The sequence below is a fragment of the Macaca fascicularis genome, chromosome 11, assembly GCF_037993035.2.
Source record: "Macaca fascicularis isolate 582-1 chromosome 11, T2T-MFA8v1.1".
In the NCBI taxonomy this organism is placed as follows: Eukaryota; Metazoa; Chordata; class Mammalia; order Primates; family Cercopithecidae; genus Macaca; species Macaca fascicularis.
Genome location: NC_088385.1, coordinates 23638822 through 23655332, shown reverse-complemented (window position 1 = coordinate 23655332; position 16511 = coordinate 23638822). Strand labels below are relative to the sequence as shown.

The 16511-nt window shown below is 33.9% G+C and overlaps 1 protein-coding gene across 2 annotated transcripts in view; it reads right to left on the bottom strand.

Moving 5' to 3' along the window:
* SLCO1B3 (solute carrier organic anion transporter family member 1B3) overlaps positions 1-15315 on the bottom strand; it is a 91560-nt gene extending 76245 nt beyond the window's left edge. For both annotated transcript variants that reach the window (XM_015430175.4, XM_074006352.1), the window contains exons 1-2: positions 15276-15315; positions 10235-10383 (exon numbers count right to left, since the gene is read on the bottom strand). In XM_015430175.4, the coding sequence (XP_015285661.3) occupies positions 10235-10318 (84 nt within the window). In that variant the 5' untranslated portion in view covers positions 10319-10383; positions 15276-15315. The remainder of the gene's footprint in view (positions 1-10234; positions 10384-15275) is intronic.
* Positions 15316-16511: the final 1196 nt, after the last annotated feature.

The window sequence follows — 16511 nt, the reverse complement described above, 5'->3', positions numbered from 1 at the left end:
TTTTGGGGAGAAATCTCTGTTTTTCCTTATGGAACCCCAAGAGTATAATCAGACAAGTTTCTCGGTTCTTAATGCTTGTTTTTGTATTGTGTTACCTATTTATTTATTTATTTATTTATTTATTTATTTATTTATTTTTACTAAAATAGTTATTACAACGGGTGCTGTTCATGGGCGTTTCAGATACAAAAGGGTGTGGTTTAGACACATAGAAAAATGTCTTTGTAGCCAAGTGCACTGTAAAAGCATTACATGTCCTAGTCTCATGAATCGCTCTCCTTTTGGAGACCTAGGATTCAGCGGGGCTTTGTGCAGAGAGCTCACATATCCAATTAAAAGACAGAGACTACATTTAAAACTTCCTATCTAATAAAATTGGTCTCCTATACAATCGTAAGGTAGATTTCTACAATTTCATGTTTGACTTGGCATCCATTTTTAATCTCCTTCTAGCACACCAGACTCTCTCTCTCTGTACCTTGAGATGTACATTTTGCTATCTGATTTTCGTCTAAGAGTTGTGCCTTTAGTACACAAATTTAGGGCTATCTAGTTAAACAGGTTATAAGAAATTGGAGGCTGTGCAAGGTGGCTCACACCTGTAATTCCAGCACTTTGGGAGGCCAAGGCAGGCAGATCATGAGGTCAGGAGTTCGAGAGCAGCCTGGCCAATATTGTGAAACCCTGTATCTACTAAAAATACAAAAATTAGCTGCATGTGGTAGCGTGTGCCTGCAGTCCTAGCTACTCAGGAGGCTGAGGCAGAAGAATCACTTGAACTCAGGAGGTGGAGATTGCAGTGAACTGAGATCGTGCCACTGCACTCCAGTCTGGGCAACAGAGTGAGACTCCATCTCAAAAAGAAAAAAAAAGGAAAAAACAAATTGGAAGTCTGAAATACCTGAATTGGAAGTCTAAAATATCTAAAATATTAATCTTTAAAATCTACTTTTATCTTCATGACTAAAAAGTCTATGTATTTATGTGTCATGTGTGTTTCACTACCAAAAATATATAAAGGAGCTCTAATTAATTGGATTTACAAAAGCACTTTAATCAAATACTTTATCAGAAAAACAGAAAATAGAAGAACCCAAGTGCTTTTTCAGGTTCATGTGACTTAAGAAAATCTTTAATAAATAAGTGTGTTTTAATTGTTGGTAAAATAAAATTAGAAATGTCTTTAGAATTGTTGATTCACATTATCATTTACATTTCTTGATCAAGCAGTTTAATATTTATCCCTGCTAAATATCATAATGTGTCCAAATTTGGCATGAGGGTTATAAAGCTTACAGCTCAAAATATGATTATCTTTGTGTAATGTTTGTAAAAATAATGCATTGAAAATTGTTGGTTTAATGAAACAGCTAACTTTTGAGTTATTGGCAAAACAACAATAAGAAAAAAGTTATTTAACCTTAAGGTTCTTAGGTAAACATCTGAAATCACAAGCTGTAAAAATGATTAACAGAGAAATAACTTTAAATAATGATCATTTACAATCTAAAGTTATAAAAGTTATGTTACATTAAATATCTGGGTTATTTCCAATTCAAAAAAATAGAGATATTTTTCTAAAAAATGTGTTCTTATTTAAAGAAAAATAATTTGTGTCTAATTCGAGGCTAAATTTATGAAACAAAGTGAAAGAAACTAGTATATAAGAGAGATATACAGAAAGTTTTAGGTATAAAGAGGTATTTTTGGTAAGAAAAGTTGAACGGAAAATAATTTTATATGAGAAAGAATCTTGTGTGATTAATTTTTTTTTTCTAAAATGACTGGCTATTTAAGAAAGAGGTACCTTTAGGACAACACAGAAAGTCCAAGCATGTCATAAATGATTTGTATAAATTGTAATAAGGTTTGTAAAAAGAGGATTTATGAGTAAAAAAAAAAAAATCCAATCAAGTATGCTATAATTAAAAGGAAATTATTTATAATAGTCATTCCAGAGATTGAGACTTCATATTTAAAAAAATTAATTCACTAAAGAATTGGTTAGAGCAACATTTTCTTAAGGTATTGATTCACACTTAATAAAATGATGAGAGATTTTAATTTTTTAACCCAAAAGTTCAACTTTTATTGTGTCCCACTGTTTTCAGCTTTCTCTTCCCTTTGAGAAGGGCTGAGATAATAACTTTCTCCTTCAATTGTGTCAACAGCTTCTGTAATTTTTTTCCCTCAGTTTCTGCTATTGTGAACTGACATTTAAAAAAATGTTTTACCTTAAAGGTCTAAATAAAATGTTTTCTTCTAATATAACACTCTGTGTTCTTGGCTTTAAATTGTTCTATGAAACCAAGAATTTTCACTTATCACCCGGAACACGCTCTTTCTATATCTACCTAATTCAAGTATGGTTTATATTAGTTTTGATTGCATGTTATCTAAATGTACTCCTTATAGGGAAAGGCAAACATAATGTAGAAGATCTTTTTTATTCTTTTTGTTAACTGGTCTAACAGATTTTACATTTTATCAAAATAATTTCTATGTTATTCTTCTTAAGTTTTGATTTGTTTAGAAAAATTGAGATTCACAAATTTTAAAAATTAAGGTTATTACATCCATTTTACTTTCTGTATTGCTTTTAAAGTCCTAATTCTGTTGAGTGTTCACATTTTTCCTTTCTTTCTTTCTTTCTTTCTTTCTTTCTTTCTTTCTTTCTTTCTTTCTTTCTTTCTTTCTTTCTTTCTTTTCTCCTCTCTCTCTCTCTCTCTCTGTCTCTCTTTCTTTCTTTCTCTCTTTCTCTCTTTCTTTCTTTCTTGACAGAGTCTTGCTCTGCCACCCAGGCTGGAGTGCAGTGCCACAATCTCAACTCACTGCAACCTCTGCCTCCCAAATCTCAAGCAATTCTCCTGTTTCAGCTTTCTCAGCAGCTGGGATTACAGGTGCATGCCACCACGCCTGGCTAATTTTTGTATATTTAAAAGAGTTTCACTATGGTTATATTTAATAGACTTTCACCATGTTGGCCAGGCTGGTCTTGAAGTCCAGACCTCTAGTGATCTGCCAGCCTTGGTCTCCCAAAGTACTTGGATTACAAGCATAAGCCACCATGCCCGGACTATTCTGTTAAATTAAAGGGCTTTTACTTCTGGGTCTAAAAAGCACACCAAGTCCTGCTAAGTCTTAAACCCTAACACCAGTTAAACCCTCATCTTCAGACCCAGGAAAAGATGATAATCAACATAAACTGCATTCATGAGACACAGGGCCAGAAATTAAAACCGCTGAACCCCTCTAGGCCCAGGGACTGTCAGAGAAGACGTGCGTCTGTGAAATTATAAGGGCCAATTTTGAGAGATAAACTTAGTTCAGAGTTTCTGTATAAATTAAATGTTCATATTACAGGTACACTGATGAAAGACCAGCATCAGGGCCCCTATGTGAGATAAGCAAGGTTCTTATAGCATTAACCCAATTTTAATTAAAAAAACATTAAAAGGTTATTTAAAGGTTTATGGAAATTATATCTTATGGTCAAAATAATTAAAATTTAATAGATTTGTTTATAAGATTTGAGAGACAGATTTAATTGGCCTTATGCAGTCTTACTTAGGGCTCATTGGGAAATTAAGTCTCCTCTCTCAAAAAATAAAGATTTTTGCCTTTTTAAAAAAAAAGTTGAGTTATCACTTTGACTAAATGATTTATTTTAAAATAACTTATGATCCTATATTGTCATATTAAATATTTTAAACTTCTGACATTTGACAGTCATTCCAAAATCAAATTGTAAAATTAGTACTTTGACTTCATATATTTATTAATAATAGGTCTCCTGAAGTCCAAAAGAGACATATTTGACTTATTTGGTATAGTAAAGTCATATAGGAAGCATTGTCAAATAAGCAATGGTATTTAACCTTCTTTGGATTATATTATATTTATGTGAATGTGTTATTAGTATGTGTTTCAAAAATATATGCAATTCCTGTGATTCTAATATGTCTTAGTAGATGTTGTCAGTAGTAATTATGATTATTATGTAAAATTGCTGTATGCCACAGAAGAAACCAAATTTACTTGTCAATGGTGTCTTTAACCATGGCTGTTCTAAGATTTTTTGTCATACACAATTGTTGTTACACTTTAATCCTTTTATAGGACAGTTTGTAATCAGCTATAGAACTCTGAGGAGTACTCCTAAAAAATAAGTTTTTGATAAATTTAGATATAGCATCATTGGAATAGATAGGAAAAATTCCAGGCCTCTCATGGAGAGTTCATGTATTCATAAGTCTTGGTGATCCAATATTGAGCAGAACATGGAGTTAACTGCATGGACCAAACTAATAGAAGATTGAAATAATCTTGTATAAGATTTTGTTTAAAACATTTGCTGATTGTTTTTATTTTTCAGAGTCAAGAAAACTTTCCTTTTAAGCTATTTATAGCTTTAACAATTTAATAAAGTGATTTCAGTAAATTTAGTAAAATTTGTTCTTATGAGCAAAATTTAAAATATAATTCCTTTCTCTCAACCTAATTTCTCAAAATTTGAAAACTATTTTGAGAGTATTCTTAATTTTGGCAATATAATTATTTGCATAAGTTTAATAAGAATATATTTCCTTTTATCACAGGACATAATTGGAGACACTAGTTATTTTACCAAGGCCTTGACTGGAATGACATTTTCCAATTGCCTTGAGAAAAGGAGGCTGACCTATAGAGCCAATAAAAGCCCCTTGGAAAAACTAGCTGCATATCTTATCCTTTACAGAGTCATGACATGTGGTAAGTAAAGAATGTCACTTTTTGACTGGTGCAGGAACTCCAAGTTTTCTTGAGACCTCAGAAAGAGAAGAATTCACCCAATTCACATATATATCTGCAGGCACAGATAAATCCTTGTCTAGGCTTCAGGCATTTACAAATGTCTAATCTTACATTTGTTGTGCAAAAAGTTCCAGCGGAGTCAATTCACAAAAAGAGAGAGAGCCCCTATATGGCAAATGATTATTATTGTTGTACTTTACACAAATAATTAAACCAAGTATAAAAGTACTAAAATTTATTTTACCAATAAATTGGTCCTACTATGATTTTCTGTTTAATAAAACTGGGGAATTGAGAGAAAAATTATGCTTTTATAAACTATAGTACCTGTTGTTTGATTCTAGTCTTGCCTAAGGTTTATCAGCTTTTATTATTTTCTACAATTTAGACTAAATTCTAAAATTTTTCCTGACTACAAGTCTCTAAATAATGTTTTCAATTTTTTCTTTCTTTTCTCCTTTCCTTTCATTTTCCTTATCCCCTTATTTTCCAATTTGAAATTACTAAATATTAAATTGTGATTTTCTTAAGCCAGGGGAACGCAAACTAAGCAACTTAAACTTCAGAAGAAAATAACAGAAATCTATTTATACACATAAACCATTTTCATACCTGCCTACTGACAATACTTCAGAGTAATATGGCCTACATCAGTTTTCCTGGATTGTTCTTTTTACTATGTGTTTGTCTCTCTTCCTCCTCTTATTTTTTTTCTTTGCAGGAGATAAGATTTCACAATGAGCATTCCTAATAATATGGGATCTATTGGTCTAGGAATATACCATCATAGCCATGAGAGATCAGAGAAAATTCAAGACCAGGGAGTAACTTTCTTCTAAAATGCTTTCTTCAAAAGGTTTTAAAAGGAAAAAGGCAGGGGTGTGAAAAGAAAATAAAAACTTGAGACCCCAATTCACTACGACAAAAGAAACAAAATTAAGCTAAAAGCTGAGTTCTGCAAAAAGATGCCTTTCCTTAAGCAGACAGCTACAGATAAAAGGTTAAATCTTTCCACAAGTAGCTAGTCTATGTTCACCTTATCTTGTGTAAAGTGTCGATTTACTGAGCACAAGACATATAAACAATTGACCATTCCCTTACCTGCTAGCTTTTGTCTTGCGACATGTGTATTCAGTAATGTGACCATACATTCCCATTTTCTCCTCCAGCCTGCTTTTCCCCTTTAAGTATTTAAGCCCTCAAAATCACCTTTGGAGAAAGGCCCAGGCCTGTCTCCTGGGTGCATTCTTCACCTGGATAAGGTAAACTTCCAAATTGATTGAGACCTATATCAAGTATTTTTTGGTTTACAACCCAATCTCTGTGGCCCTATTCAACTGGATAGGACTACAACTGTAAGTAAATTTATATATATGTGTGTGTGTGTATATATATATATATAAAATATATATTTTATATTTCATGTATATATAATATATATTTTTTATTTTTTATATATATATCACTAAAAAGTGACTATGATTAGTTTCTTGATTTCTTCAAAGACTTCTCTGTGGGGATTAAAAGGCTTTGACATGGATTCCAGGGTTTTCAATTCAAAACAGAGGTGACTGTAGTCAAATAACTCTAGTGAGTCTTGGTTTCTTCATTTAGCACTGTGCTTAGCAGTACTTTTTCCCTGTTTATGAAAATGCCAATATAATTTAATGCCTCATAATTTTGTGACAAAAGCAAAAGGCAGAATTATTACCTTTACCAATTTGCAAATGAAAAATTAAATGATCTTCCCAAGTCATCAACTAGATTTTTGGACTAGGTCTTTTGACTATTACAGATCTCTTTTCCATCAGCCTCCATTACATAGGTTATCAGAATTCATAACAATGCTGTTCTTTAACAAAAGAATATTTAAATGGATCAAGATTGTAAAGTGATTCACAAGATATTAATCTTCTAGAATTATAAGTCAATTCTAAGAAGATTTTTAGATGTTATTTATTGCATATCTTTTTTCATTTTAATTATATTTATAAGTGTCTCTTGATCTATCAAGAACCAAAGGGAAGATACCAAAATATTTCTAAATGTTCCACATTAATAAACTCTTTGCTTTCCCTCTAAGACCTGGAACACAACAATAATGCCCACTGTCACCACTGTTATTTAACATAGTAGCCTTAACTACTAAAATAACATAGTTAACACTACTTATTATGTTAAATAACACTATGTTAAATAACACTATGTTATTAGTGTTATTTAACATAGTCCTAGTTTCGGATACAAAAGAAATTCCTCTTCAAAGGTTTGGCTTGTTCAGCTCTTTGTTCTTTGTTCCCTACTTCCAAGGCCAAACTAACTTCCTTATCCTTTGTGCCTCCCTGTCTTGGTTTCAGTAAACAACTTTCCTGCCAGTCCTTATCTACAGAGCACACATCTGTTACCCACTCTGTAAATTACCTCTCCCATTGCCACAACTCTTCCCTCCAAAACTGCCCTTCCTGCCAGTGTCACCGTATTCCTATACCTTTCAAGTTAGCCAGTCGGGTTCAACTTAGATTGTGCAGTCCAACTCCAGCCAGTGGAGGCAGGACACAGTAGCAGGGACAAACTACATAAGAAACTAAAACCCCTTCACTCCTTTGTTCAGTGTGCTCTCCTGGTGACCAAACTTGCAAGCAGCACCCTTCTGCAGAAGTAAATTTGCCTTACTGAGAAATCCTTTAAGTGCTCGTTTTCTTTGTGACTCCGAGCTTTACTTTCAACACGTAGCTAGAGCAATCAGACAACAGAAGGAAGAAAAGGGCATCCAAATTGGAAAAGAAGAAGTCAAATTACTCTTGTTTGTAGATTATATGATCCTATATTTGGAAAATCCTGAAGACTCCACAAAATTATTAGAACTGATAAACAAATTCAGTAAAGTTGCAGGATACAAAATCACCATACAAAACTCAGTAGCATTTCTAAATGCCAATAGTGAACAATGTGACAGAAAAATAAAAAAAGCAATCTCATTTACAATAGCCACACATAAAATTAAATGTCTAGGTATTAATTTAACCAAAGAAGTGAAAAATCTCTATAATGAAAACTATAAAACACTCTTGAAAGAAATTGATGAAGACATCTAAAAATGGAAAAATATTCCATGTTCATGGTTTGGAAGAATGAATATTCTTCAAATGTCCATAATACCCAAAGCCATCTATGAATTCAATGCAATCCCTATCAAAATACCAATGACATTCTTCACAGAAATAGGAAAATCAATCCTAAAATTTATATGGAACCATAAAAGACACAGAATAGCCAGAGGTATCCTAAGCAAAAAGAACCAAACTGGAGGAATCATATTACCTGACTTCAAATTATACTACAGAGTGGCCAGGCACAGTGGCTCACACCGGTAATCCCAGCACTTTGGGAAGCCAAGGCAAGCAGATCACGAGGTCAGGAGATCAAGACCATCCTGGCTAACACAGTGAAACCCCATCTCTACTAAAAATAAAAATAAAAAAAATTAGCTGGGCATGGTGGTGGGCACCTGTAGTCTCAGCCACTCAGGAGGCTGATGCAGGAGAATGGCATGAACCTAGCAGGTGGAGCTTGCAGTGAGCCAAGATTGTGCCACTGCACTCCAGTCTGGGCAACAGAATGAGACTCCATCCCAAAAATATATATATATACACATACACACACACACACACTACAGAGTTACAGTAACCAAAACAGCATGGTACTGGCATATAAACAGACACAGAGACCAATGGATCAGAATAGAGAACCCAGAAACAAATTCACACACCTACAGTGAACTCATTTTTGACAAAGATGCCAGGAACATTCACTGGGGAAAAGACAGTCTCTTCAATAACTGGTGCTAGGATGAAACTAGACCCCTATTTCTAGCCATAGGCAAAACGAATCAAAATGAATTAAAGATTTAAATCTAAAGACCTCAACCCATAAAACTACCTCAAGAAAATATTGGGGAAACTCTCCAGGACATTGATCTGGGCAAAAATTTCTTTAGCAAATTTCTTACCCCAGAAACACAGGCAACCAAAGAAAAATTGACAAACGGGATCACATCTAGTTAAGAAGTTTCTGCACAGAAAAGGATACAATCACCAAAGTGAAGAGACAACCCACAGGGTAGGAGAAAATATTTGTAAACTACCCATCTGTCAAGGAATTAATCACCAGAATATCTAAGTAGCTCAAACAACTCTACAAGACAAAATCTAATAATCTGATCAAAAGGTAGGCAAAACATTTCAATATACATCTCTCAAAAGAAGACATATAAATAAAACACAGGCAGAGGAAGAAGTGCTCAACATCACTGATCATCAGATAAATGCAAATAAATACTACAATGAGATATTATCTCACCCCCAGTTAAAATGGCTTATATACCAAAGACAGGCAATAACAAATGCTGGTGAGGTTGTGGAGTAAAGGGAATTCCTTGTACACTGTTGGTGGCAATATAAATTAGTAGGACCACTATGAAGAACAGTTTGGAGGTTCCTCAAGAAACTAAAAATTGAGTTACCATGTGATAAAGCAATCCCACTCCTGGGTATATACCCAAAATAAAGGGAACAGTTTACCTAAGATTATCTGTACTTCCATGTTTGTTGCAGCACTGTTTACAATAGCCAAGACTTGGAAGCAATGTAAGTGTCCATCGACAGATAAATGCATAAAAAAAAGTGGGACATACACACAATGGAGTACTACTCAGCTATAGAAAGAACGAAATCCAGTCATTTGCAACAAAATGAATTGAACTGGAGATCATTATGTTAACTGAAATAAGCCTGGCACAAAAAGACAAACATTGCATGTTCTCACTTATTTGTGGGATCTAAACATCAAAACAATTGAATTCATGGACACAGTGAGTAGAAGGATGGTTACCAGAGGCTGGAAAGGGTGGTGTAGGTGTGGGGGTGGGGGGATGGGGATGATTCATGGGTACAAAAAATAGTTAAAAAGAATGAATAAGACCTACTATTTGATAGCACAAAGGGTGACTATAGTCAATTACTTAACTGTACCTTTTAAAATAACTTAAATAGTATAATTGAATGGTGTGCAATTCAGTGAATAAAGGCTTGAGGGAATGGATGCTGCATTCTTCCTTATTTGCTTATTTCACATTGCATGCCTGTACCAAAGCATCTCATGTACCCCATAAATGTATATACCTACTACATACCCACAGAAATTAAAAATTAAAAAGTAAATACACTTTTATACATCAAAAAACTCTAGCAAAGAAATACCTCAATCAGATTAAAAACTGATTTAAATCAATATAGGGATATTTTGTTAATATTTTAATGTGTGCTTCAATGGAAAAATTGTAATATGAGATATAATGTTCTTTTTGAAAATTAGTGGCCTTTCTATACATAAAAATTTTCCATTAACTTATTTTAGTTTGAAAATATAAAACCCATTCTACCTTGAATCCATTGCAGCGTCTTGTTTTCTTTTTCTCTGAAGATGCTGACTCTGCTGTTTTATTCAAATGTTGATGTTGGCCCATGATTAAACTACAGATACCATGTGAATGTTTTTAATTGCTGCTGATGCTTGGTTTGAAATGATCACCTGTTAAAAAAGAAAAAGTGTAATTTATTTTACTTTAACAATATACAATTTAAAAATAGGAAAAGTCACAAGCTCAATATCAATCAATCATTCTCTAATATTCATTCAGGGCCTGCTATTTCCTGACCACAGGATGAGGGCAATGCCGGACACAGAGGAGGAAAGACAGACACGAACTCAGAGCCTAAAGAGATCATAATTTACTTAGAAAAATAATTTTTATAGAGAAAAATTTGATTTGAAACAAGTAAATAATATAAAACCACACACTAGATTGTATGAACAAAAATTTTAAATTATAGAAATTAAAATTTTTATATTTTCTACATAGCCAGATTATAAGATTTATGAAAGCACATTTATGTTTATGTTATCCTTATAAGTTTATAAAGTGACAGATGGTGTCTTGCACATAGTGGATACTCAAAATGGGTTGAAAAATAATGTAAATAATAATAATTAGGATAGCCTCTGTCAGTTTCATAGAGGAGATACCTATGGAACCAGGCTCAAAAAGCAGAAAAGTTTGGATTTGTTTAAAAGAGCAAAATGTATTCCAAGTATCTCTCAGAGAGACTTTGGCCATGCTTGACCTTACCATCATCATGATCTTACCATATTTGGGATTTATCCATTTATTTTTCAAGAGAAAATACATGCATGTAGTTGAAAATCCAAAAAAAAAAAAAAAAAAAAAGCAAAGAGTCTTCCTATAATCTTCGTCCCCTTATCCAGAAATCTGATATGCATTTTTTTTTTTTTTTTTGAGACGGAGTCTCACTCTGTCGCCCAGGCTGGAGCACACTGGCGTGATCTCGGCTCACTGCAAGCTCTGCCTCCTGGGTTCATGCCATTCTCCTGCCTCAGCCTTCCAAGTAGCTGGGACCACAGGCGCAGGCGCCTGCCACCATGCCTGGCTAATTTTTTTGTACTTTTAGTAGAGACGGGGTTTCACTATGTTAGCCAGGAAGGTCTCGATCTCCTGACCTCGTGAGCCGTCCCTCTTAGCCTCCCAAAGTGCTGGGATTACAGGCGAGAGCCACCGTGTCTGGCCCTGATATGCATTTTTAAGTAAATACATAATATTTTCCCTTTTAATATAAATGTAAGTATACCAGTACCACTGCACTCTACCTTTTTATCTTCTGTATATACTTTATATTAATAAAAGTCCTCCTCATTTTGCTTATGGTAGCAGGGTATTCTGTTCTTCATAATATATGTAACTAGTTCCATATTGATAACTATTTAGGTTATATCTAATTATTTCATATTAGAAAATGTTCTTAATATGTTATATGTCATTTTATTTATGTGTGGTCATATCTGTAGGATACATTCCTACAAGTGAAGTTTTGAAGTGGAAGCATAAGAGAAATCATAAGTTTGAGAGTTATTAAGCCCTTATTTTAAAGACCAGTAAAATGAGTCAACTTTTTATGTCAGTTGATTCTTTTATATAGAACAGTGGATTATTTATAGAGGTTTAGAGATGTATTGTTGTTCATATATATGTGCATAACACATATTTATGTATATAAAGTATATAAGCAGATACATAACATAGATACGGGTATATGTTATGTATATAGCACATATATGTAGATATATGCTATGTAGTTGCTTATATAGATACCTTAGATATGTGAATATCTAAGTATGTAAATATCTAAGATATCTATGTAAGTGTCCGATTTGTAATAGTACACTGATTATACAATACGTATGATATAGGTTATATGTACAATTGATTGTCACTTTCTGCAATAATTTTGTTCCATAAAGTTGCTGGGAACACTGAATTTGCAAATATTAATCTGTCATTCCTAGAAGAGATACAGGTTTAGGTGACTGTGCCTTTGGTCACAACATTTTCATCAACGGATCAATACATAACTTAATACATAATGTCTTCTGTATGTTTTTGTTCAAAGACACTTTAGTATATACTGTTGATTCATTAACATTGAATTAGTGGCCAATAGCACTGTATTTCATGCCTGAAGGAAACTTACATAGCATATGTACCTCTTCTGTCAGGCACTCTTGGAGGAAGGAACATGGGACAACACTTCAGGGCTATGCTTGAGGCCAACTTAAAACAGTAAACTCAGCATCACAAAGCACAACCATGGAAACAATGTGGCGATAAATACACTGTGAAGTTTATAGTATGGGAGCTGAGACAGGAAGGCAGAGCTTCACTTTGTTCCATCTCAACCGAAACAGACCAGCTCAAAATTTTTCACCACTCTGCTCATGCATGCCAATGATCACAAAAGCCCAGCAGTATTAATTTTGGTGTCACAAATAAATTTTAGTGTTTAGACAAATTTTCTAATATAGAATCTGTGAATAATGAAGATCTACTGCATATTTTATGCATTAATTTACTCAACAAGGGTTTATTGATTCTCTATTATAAATGTATAAAAACCATAATATATATCATGCATATTTAGTGAATAATGCATGAATATGGAAATAATAAATATCTAAAGATAATATCACTTATGTATATGTGACTGTATATAAATATACTCACGAATGCAGAAACCCATACCTATGTATCGCTAAGAGAAGTTCAATTAATCCACTTTTTGTATGTCTTTTGTAGGTGAGGTGAGGAAAAAATCAATAGTTTGGTGGTCTCAAGGTAATAAGCAGCCCCTTAATAAATTTACACCACTTTTTCCATGAATATCCCTTTCTGTTTTTCTTTCCTCATAATTTAAAAGTTGGAAGATACTTATTTTTTACCAATTAATTCTATAATTGCAAATCTTTTTGAATGACTTGCAAGATAGATAGTCTTCCTTTAGCTTTAGACTTTTCTTTTTCTTTATACTAAACAAATATTCTTGATGGCTTGAAAACTATTATCTCACCCCTCAAGCCTTGTTTCTTTCAACTGATTAACTTCTAGTTGTCCTGTCTTCCAGCTTGCTTTGTTTCATATGCATATCATGTCCATTCTTGGAATCATTCATATATCCCTCTTACAACAAAAATAAAACTTACACTTCCTATTTGAGAGTCTTCACAGCCTAAATCAATCCTTGTTTTCAGTCCCATTCCCAATACAACCATAGGCACTTGCAGACTTATGGAACCACTGTCCCAAGAAGAAAGCTCTCTATCTTCATGTATATGTCTTCCATTCCTGGAATGTCCTTCCCTATCTCTTGGCTGTAATGTGGCTCCAAATCACACCACTTTAATGTTTCCCTATTTACCTCCAGTTGAAATAACCTCTCTCATCCTTCTGTACCACTGGAGAACATACCTGAATAATCACTACTTTTTTCTGTTATTTCCCTACTTTCCAAGACAACTATTACACACCTCTCTCTTTTATATTCAGATAAAATACTTAGCCAGAAAAATAGGAAATATGGGCACTTGGTTCCTCATCTCTCAGAAAGGTTAAATTGTATCAAGTAGGCCGAGCACAGTGGCTCACGCCTGTAATGCCAGCACTTTGGGAGGCCGAGGTGGGCAGATCACTTGAGGTCGGAAGTTCGAGACCACCCTGACCAACATGGAGAAAACCCCGTTTCTACTAAAAATACAAAGTTAGCTGGGTGTGGTAGATTACACGCACATGCCTGTAATCCCAGCTACTCTGGAGGCTGAGGCAGGAGAATCACTTGAACCCACAAGGACTAGGTTGTGGTGAGCCGAGATTGCGCCATTGCACTCCAGCCTGGGCAACAAGAGCAAAACTCCTTCTCAAAAAAAAGAAAAAAAGTATCAAGTAAGTACAAAGTACCTAGGAAACTGGAATATCAATTTAGTCTTGAATAAATACCACACTTTTTACTTCACTGTAGCATTTTAAGCCTTATTTAGAAGCATTTAATATATTTTGCTCTGAACATATTATTTCTGAATTCCAAATTATTGACATAAATAAATTTTGAGGACACAATATGTTTATAAGACAGAGCCACAGGCATTTGGATATAGCATTACAACTCTTCCCTGAACAGAACAGGTCAGTTCTTCACAGTTTGACTGGGCTGAAGTAGACAGCAGAATCTTACCGGCCTCTGCTTATTTCTGTTAAGCTTTTCATATTTAAGGGATTATAGAAAACCAGTGCAGGTCAAGTGACCCAGTTTCTAGCATGTATCTATGGAACTGAGGTGGATAAAAGGGAAAACAGCATTTCTGAACTTCTTATATTGTTCAGAGGAGAGACTTTCTGCATCCCCACCTTACTTTCACAATAAAAACAATTGTGTTATCAGGGAAGCAACCTTCCTGAATGGGTGAAGGGGACCAATATTTACTGAGCTGTTGATTCTTTCCAAGAGCTGTGTTCAGAAGATTTTTTAATCTTATCTGAACAGAGATAAAAAAGTTATCTAGGGTATCTCTTTCCCCTCACCCTAAATCAAACTTGAGTTGAATGGAGGAAAGTGAGGGGATTAAGTGACTTTGAAACACATTTTCCACCCTCCACCCAACCACTCCGACTTATTCAGTTAAAGTGAAATCAAAGAAATAGAGAGCCTGGTATAGTAATTCTACACAGTTTATGCAAATAATTGTCTTACAGTGTATTTTAAGAGAGTAACTACAAGTCCATCCTTTCAGACTTCATGTTTCATTTGTTTAGACAGCAATAGAAATAGGACTTCAATCTTTATTTTTCACTTTATAAAGGTACGATTTACTCTAATTTATCTTTGAGTACATAAATCTGAGGCTCTTCTATTTCTGGAAGGGATAATTACTAGGCTTTTAGGGCTCAGAACACTACGTGTGAAGAAGATGCAGAGCATAAAATTTGTAATATTTACCATAACTACCAAAACATTTTCACTGAAATTTGTTAAAATTTCTTACATAAAAGAAATGTTTTAGACAACCTCGACAGTTCTTACCTGGACTTTGAATGCTACAGCAACTGCAACAAGTCCATCCTTTTTCTGATGTTAAAGTCTCACTTTAAATGGTTAGTTGGCTTTTTGTTTGTTTGTTTTTATGAGTCCAATGATGATTAACCATCTTATTAGGTCAATGTCCTAGACAAATAGAAAAATATACCTAGCTAATTCTAGGAGTTCAACGCAGAAGCCTATCTTTTAAAGGTTATATCAACAATTTCTCAGAATGTACACATTATTTTTATGTTAACATTAGAAAATAAATTATTTCTGGGAATGACATTTCTTATTCAATTAAGTTGGTTGCATAAGATTTTTTTTCTTTAGAAATACAAATACAACACATTATCCAAAGTATTTAAAACTGTTCCAAATAGAAAATAAGTCAAGGCGATTTTTAAAAATATCCCTACAGGTTACATTAGCATTCAGAAAATAAAACATACCCTCTCTGCTTGTTACATGTGTATGGATCTAATATGACATACATGGACACTGGATATCTCACATGGAATACTAAATTGCCAATTAATTACAAGACTATTCTTCTAAATGACAAAAATCAAGACTGGTTTGTATGATATATTCCTTACATCAAAGCTTAAAGGAAGAATGGTCTCCTTCTATTGACTTGGTTTTTAGAAAATGGAAGACCTTGACTCAGTTGAAACTTTTCTTAAGTAAAGATGAAGTCAAATTAATTAATTCAGTAACTCAAACATATTTGACTCCCTACTATATCCCAGGCATATGGCTGTGTTTTAGAAGTGTACCATAATAATATAAATAATAAACAGACTCTTCTCTCACATGAATATATATATACACACACACATGCATGAGTGTATGTACATATGTATGTATGTGTATGTGTGTATGTATAGAGCAAAGAGAGAATGCATGTATGAAAACATTGTTACTTATCACTGACAGGACAGTTGTTGATACAGTTGCAGCAATATGTATTTAATTCTATATCACAGTTATTTGATAGATTAGGTTTTTGTTTTTGTTTTTGTTTTTGTTTTTTGAGATGGAGTCTCACTCTGTCGCCCAGGCTGGAGTACAGTGGCGCGATCTCAGCTCACTGCAAGTTCTGCTTCCCGGGTTCATGCCATTCTCCTGCCTCAGCCTCCCAAGTAGCTAGGACTACAGGCGCCCACCACCAAGCCCGGGTAATTTTTTTGTATTTTTAGTGGAGATGGGGTTTCACCATGTTAGCCAGGATGGTCT